The sequence below is a fragment of the Phyllostomus discolor genome, chromosome 1 (assembly GCF_004126475.2).
Source record: "Phyllostomus discolor isolate MPI-MPIP mPhyDis1 chromosome 1, mPhyDis1.pri.v3, whole genome shotgun sequence".
Taxonomy (NCBI): Eukaryota; Metazoa; Chordata; class Mammalia; order Chiroptera; family Phyllostomidae; genus Phyllostomus; species Phyllostomus discolor.
The window spans coordinates 142,595,171-142,601,548 of record NC_040903.2 but is presented as its reverse complement, the minus strand read 5'-3'; the positions used below and the strand labels follow the sequence as shown (position 1 = coordinate 142,601,548).

At 45.0% G+C, this 6,378-nt stretch overlaps 1 protein-coding gene across 2 annotated transcripts; it reads right to left on the bottom strand.

Annotated features, from left to right (window-relative positions):
* Nucleotides 1–2,079: 2,079 nt before the first annotated feature.
* LOC114492074 (cathepsin G-like) lies at nt 2,080–4,798 on the bottom strand. Of its 2 annotated transcripts, none has more exons than XM_028506278.2 (5): nt 4,690–4,798; nt 3,783–3,930; nt 3,209–3,344; nt 2,788–3,042; nt 2,080–2,372 (listed from the first exon to the last, which is right to left on the bottom strand). In XM_028506278.2, the coding sequence occupies exons 1-5, from the start codon at nt 4,742–4,744 to the stop codon at nt 2,154–2,156; spliced, it is 813 nt and encodes a 270-aa protein (XP_028362079.1). In that variant the 5' UTR covers nt 4,745–4,798; the 3' UTR covers nt 2,080–2,153. The 2 variants fall into 2 exon arrangements, with proteins under 2 accessions (XP_028362079.1, XP_035885596.1); XM_036029703.1 differs by having other exon boundaries at nt 2,124–2,372; nt 2,783–3,042.
* Between the last annotated feature and the right edge of the window lie 1,580 nt (nt 4,799–6,378).

The window sequence follows — 6,378 nt, the reverse complement described above, 5'->3', positions numbered from 1 at the left end:
ACTGGAGGGAGATGCTTGAATGGATCTACTTCTGGGTTCTGTAACATTAGCCAGATGTGGTGCCTTTTTTCCTTGATGCAGAAACCTGTGTGCTCAGAAGGGAAAAGTAGCTTCAACAGTGCTGGACACGGGCAGAGGAGGTTGCTGTCCACTTGCTTCAGATAACATCTACTATCATTAGAGATTTGTTCCTTTTGTATCTATCATGATATGTTTAAAAAATTACTTTTTTAAAAATGGAGTAAGATATACATAATATAAAATTTACCTATTAATGTAAATATGTAAGTTTTTTTTGGTGTACAGTTCAGTGGCATTAGTAAATACATTCCCATTGTTTTGTAACCATCACCAGTGCTCCTTATATTTCTACTACATCTACCATTCTTCTCAGGACAGTGAGTTTTGTAGAAAAGGCAGAGGAAGAAAGTCCAGGCCTCTCTGTCCCCATCTGAACACATTCAGGAAAAATGAGGAGGAACCTTGGCTTCCTCATGGTGGTCTGGGGCAGAGACTGTATTGGGACACACAGTGGGAGGATGTGAGGCTGGCTCTCGAATGGTCATGTCTTCTAGAGCTGCACATTTTCAGGTCTGTAGAAACCTTTCCAGTAGGGAAGCTGCAGCCAGAGAGCTGCCTTGGAAGTGCTGAGTGTCAGGGAACGACTTAGAACTGAGATAGGTCTGTTCTGGGTATTTTCTGGAAACTAAGTTCTGACACTGTGTGGTGCTCTGGGACTCTCAGTACCTGTCACAGAGAGTAAGGGCTGGATGGGGACTCTGACACTTGATCTCTTCCCCAGTCCCACCATCAAGTATTTTTCCCATTTGCTGATGCATGCTATTAATAATGAGACTGCTATCCCCCCAGAACATGCAAACAATAGAATTCCTATGATTGGTTTGGTGGTAACAAACATAGAGAGAATGACTGAGTATTGTCCAAGATGCATTGTTGATTAAAATTTTGTTGATAAATGGCTTACACTGAATATTAGGCAAATGACTTTCTGATAAGAAATTCCCATAAAATAATGGTCTAACTTACCAAAGCATTTCTGTTTGTAGCCAGTTAGATTTAATATGTGTTCAGTGAAAATTCCATTTAGAGTGGGGGAACTGCAGCGTTCAGGTGGTAAATGTCACACTTTGAGGGAAGATTGACATTTTGATGGGCATAGAAGAACCTCCCAGCTGGTTCTGTACAGTCATGAAAAGAATGTGTTTACAGCATGATTTTAGGTTATGTGACTTCAGTAATCTTTTGTTTGAATGTAATGTTGATGTGGACAGCCTTGGGCAAACCTTTAGGGTAAAAGTCATGCTATTGTCATCAGCATTTGGTTTGAGTTTGTTGTAAGTTTAGAGGTGAAAACAGGAAGCACACCCCTTACTCATTGAAAGTGATGACTGGTCTATAGAGCAGTGGGAGTTAGTTGCATCAGGGTTTGGAAGAAGGACTCTGGCTATAGATGGACACTTGGTTTGTTTCCACCTCTTGGCCATGTGACTAGTAGTACTGCTGCGAACATGGGTGTTCATTAGCTATTTTTTGAGCAAGCAGATCTTATTCTTTCTTCTAACTTCTAAGGTTTATTTTTTTGCATTTTTATCTCTCATCCATTTGAGTGCTATTTTGTCTTATGGTGTGAGGAGTATGTCCAATTTTACTTTCCTCTTGCTACAAACTAGTTGTTTTAACACCATGTATTAAAAGTGCATAGTTTCCCATTGATTTGAGATGCCACCTTTGTCACGTATTAAGTTGAACTTCACATGGAGTTTCAATTCTTTCCCTTTCATTGGCCTGTGCTACACACATCAGTGGCAGAATTTAGGGTGCACCTTAATAACTGATATGGCAGTCCCTGGTAGGGTGGAATGCAGAGAGCATTGCCCTGGAAAGACAGGTGGCTTTCCAATAACCCCTAACTCGTGTGGGAGGGGAGATGGTGAATGAATGACTTGGAGGAGAGAAGTACCTCATTCTGACCCCTAGGATGGTTTTTGGAGGTTCATTTGTCCTGGGGAAAGAAAGGACCTCATATTCTTGGAGGAACTCAGACTCAGTCTTGGATATATTTGTACAGAATGATGTTAATAATGTGAGAAACCAGTTATTTTCACTCTAGACATGGGCATTTATTAAATCTCTTACAACCAGCTTTGTCCCAGAGAAGAGTCCGCCATAGGTGGGGTGGTATGATGACTCTTTTGATTCTTCGCCGTTTTAAAGCGTCTCATTGTTCTGTTTATCCAGGGCAGGTACCTGGAAACCTTAGTGAAGACTCCTGGAGGAGTTCCAGCTCTATTTCCATAGGAAACAATGCCCTGAGCCACATTGTTACACACAAGGGGGCCTCCGGAGTCCCCCTGTGGGTGATGAGAGAAAGGGACACTAAGCCAGGCCTCCACAGTCTGTACCTCCCCATTCCTTTTGTCCTGAGGCCTGGACCTCCGTGTGAGATGGGAAGGCAGTGGGGGTGCATAAGTCAAGTTCCTGCATCTTCCATTGGTTAGGTTTCAACCCTGGCTGTGGGCACAGTCCATAGCTCAACCTAAGTCAAGGTACCTATCCCTTTCCCATGAAAACACTGCATATGCATGTTGTGTGTCAGGCAGTCCTCCCCTCCCCACCCTCAGAGACTGCATTGATGGATAAAAAAGCCCCTACTCTACTCTGGTCTGGCCCCAGACTGAGGCCGGGGGGATGTAGTCTGTTTCTACTGCCCAGTTCTTTCCAGACCCCAATGCGTCAGGTAGTGTTGGCAGATGCCTGTCACCTTACCCTGAAGGCGTTCTTCCTCTGCCTCTGGTTCCCCACACAAATCTGGCTTTGTCCATTGAAGATGTTAAAGAGATTGCTGCACACCTGATTCCTCTGCACCGCCAGCTTCACCTCCCGGAGTGTGTCTGTTTGTCTGTTCCGGCTGACCAGGCCCCAGCCAGCCACAGTGCACCGGGACCCAGGTCTCAGTTGGGCCTGGGACCGAGGCAGAGTCACTGGCCTCACAAATCGATTCCGCCTGGCTCTATTTGTCAGCTGGCAAGAAGAGTACAGGCACTCAGGGGAAGTCTATGCAGTGCTCAGCACACCACCCCTAGGTATCTGCCCTTGCTTCCTTCTCCATGGACCAAGGACAAGGTGAAACCCAGACCTGGGAGAGAGTGAGCTCAGGTGGAGAACCAGAGGGTCAAACAGAACGTACCTGCAGTAACATGATGTCATTTTGAAAGTTCTGCCTGTGATATCTAGGGTGTGGGATGGCTCTGAGCACAGACATGCGCTGCTGGGTCCTTTCCTGCCTACTGATGTTGTGCGCCCCCAGGGTGACCATTATAGTGCTGCAAAGGAAGGTGGTGTAGAGGTAGGTATGAGCTGCATGAGGAAAAGTCCCCCAGATCTGCAGGGTAGGTGGAGAGCCCAGGGCAGCAAGACAGCAGCCGAGGGAAGTGAGGGAACATTAGGGCTGAGGACAGAGATCGCTCTGTCCTCTGCTTCTCAATAGCTTGGACTGGGGATGGTGGGGAACACTGTGACTCTAAGGAGAAATTAATCACTAGGATAAATTACTAAGTAGCTGAAATTCATATTTTGAGCTCCAATACATGCTTTTTGTCTCTTGCTTCTACCCTGCCTTGGCCTGTATCCAGTCCAGCCCCTTAGGACATAACCAGTCACCATTCACCCCTTGCTTGCTAGAGCCCTGATTTCAGCTTTATGCTCTCATGAATGCTTCTGGACCTGCCTTGCTGGTTGTTGAGAATCCCTTGATTCCTCACCTTCCCAAGCAGTGAGCTGCTGTCATCACAAAGTCTTCTCGCACCAGGAACCCCCCGCAAGTAGATCTTGCCCCTGGTGACTGGATGCGAAGATACGCCATGTAGGGGTGGGAGTGGGGCCTGGCCTCACGGCCTCCAATGATCTCCTCTGGAAGGAAGTATTCAGCAGTTACTAGTCTGCTCACTGAAGTGTCAGTTTGGTGGTTCCAGAAAGTCTAGGAGATGGGGAGGCTACAGAGATGATGCAGGGAGAGGAGGATTTGGTGGTGAGAACTGGGGTCTGCAAGGAACCACATCATGAGAGATTCCTGGGTTTTGCAGGAAACAAGGCTGGTTCCCCAGCCCAGATCTCAGCTCCCCCACCCTCCCTAAAGGAGAACAACCCTTGCTGCAGGCAAGAGCAGCTTAAGCCTGTCCCAGTGTGGAGAGATCTGTGCTGTCAGGATCCAGAGGCTTCTAGAATTGCTTCTACCTAAAGTTTGTTGGTACTTTCTTTTTCAGGGAGCTTCCCTGATCCCTGTTTGTCCAACTCATGACCAGCTCATGAGCAGCATGGATTGTTTTTTAAGAATCTAGGTATGAGCTGATGGGGCTGTTATTGCTGTATCCATGTTTTCTAAGTTTTGATACATGGGCTGCAGAGGGAATTCAAAGAGCAGAGTTGCAGAGCACATACTGCAAGCCAGGGGCAATTCCAAGAGTTTCACATACACTAAGTGTCATGTAGCTGTCATAGCAACTCTATGAAGTAGGCATTGCTATTATTCCTTTTTACCAGTGAGGAATCCGAGTACTGTGAATTCAAATGATGTGCTCCATGACACAGAGTTAGAAAGTGAACTAGGCAGTGTGGGCCCAGAGTCTATGGGATGGGGATGGGCCTATGAGGGTTTGCATGGTCACTCACCTGCTCCAGCCCCAGGGAGTAGGAGAAAGGCCACCAGGATGAGGAGGAACTGCATCTTCCAGGGAAGGCTGCCCAACAGCTGCTGCTGGTACTTCCTCCTGTCAGATTTTAAGCCCCCTGAGAGAGGAAGGAAGGGAGGGGGTGGGGACTAGCTGGTTCACACTTCCATTCCTCTGGGGGTGTGATAGGTTTCAACAGCCCTGGCTGGCCTGGAGGCTGGCAGTGACCTGGGGAAAGAGAGTGACCCAAGCCACCAATGTGTCTCCCACAATTGCTGAGTCAGTGCTTCAGGGATAATGAGAACTAGGGTACAAGGAGAGGAGATTTGGGCCTGGTATTCCAGAAACCCAAACTCACCCAATTCAATGCTATCTCAACAAGGCTTGAACACTGCTAGCTACCCAGAGCTTCCATTTTCTATTGCTCTGGGATTGAAGCCTGCCTGTCCTCAGCATTTGGGCCTTGGCTACCTGCTGAAACCCTGGCTGCTTCCACCACTTTCTAGATGATGTCGAAGCAGATTGAGTAGCTCTCACTCCTGAATGAGTGAAAGACATTGACAGAGAAGGAAATGGAAGATAAAGATTGTGCCATTGAGGGTAAATTTGTTAGGTCACTTGAGCCCAGAGAAGGTCTCACTAAAACTTATGACATAGTTGAATACTTGTATTTGTCTGCTTCCTACTCAAGATGAAGGCCTTTGTGTCTCAGAAGGTTCCTGTGTGCAGAAAAGGCCTAGTGAGTTGATTTTGTTGAGAGCTGTCATAGCCTGGCTGGAAAACATATAAACTCCTATTTCATCTCTTATTTATTTGAGGTATCAGCCAAATCTCCATTTTTTGCTCATGGCAGAGGGGAGAAGGCAGGTTTAACATGGTGGTACATTCTTGCTGTGCCACCTATAATAAATCCAAAGAACTGGAACCATTCCTCAAACATTGAGAATAAGACCTGGCAATTTATTGCAGAGTAACACAATGGGTCATGAGACACACTTAAAACTAGTTAGAATAGTATACACATACCAGAAAAACGTAACCCAGTATAATTTTTGCAAAAATATAAGAATTGTTAACTAACACAATTTTCAATCTTTTAAGGGTTGTGATAGGCCCACTTGAAAATCTGGAAGTTTCAACTCCTCTCCTTTTATATAAATATATACAGGTTTCCATTTATTTTCAGAAATGTAAAGAAATTAATCCCTTCCCTAATTCAAGCTCTATAATTGCAATATCATGATATTTTTTTACACATCTGAAAAGAAATAGTGGAAAAAGGAATGCAAAAGAAGGGGAAATACATAGTGTAATAGCTTTATTACTGTCTTAGCATGTTGAGTAATTTTTATTTATTTTTACTTAAAAATTTTCAACACTTGATTTTGTTGAAAAAATATTAGTCTAATTTAAACACAGCTTGCACATGTGAAAAAGGGGAGTAAAATTTATGTGTCCAACAATCTGAATAAAGATGTGCACAGGTGATTTCACTAACAATGACCTAGGATTGCATGCCAGCCTTCTCACTATAAACAACCCAAAACAGATGGGATTAAAATGTCTAACCTCCAAATGTTTAAAGTAGTGCCAAGACCAGAAGTGAATAGGAGTCCAGCTAGCATAATGGGAGTCCAGTTAGGCAGTTATTTCTCTGAGGATATTTGTTGAACTCACAAAATTTGAGTCT

Excerpts from the sequence above, each read along its gene's own strand:
- LOC114492074 (XM_028506278.2), bottom strand. The coding sequence starts at position 4,744 with ATGCAGTTCCTCCTCATCCTGGTGGCCTTTCTCCTACTCCCTGGGGCT. Across the intron at positions 3,043-3,208 it reads ATGACATCATGTTACTGCAG|CTGACAAATAGAGCCAGGCG; the intron begins GTACGTTCTGTT and ends TCTTCTTGCCAG. Across the intron at positions 2,373-2,787 it reads AGAGGAAGAACGCCTTCAGG|GGGGACTCCGGAGGCCCCCT; the intron begins GTAAGGTGACAG and ends CATCACCCACAG.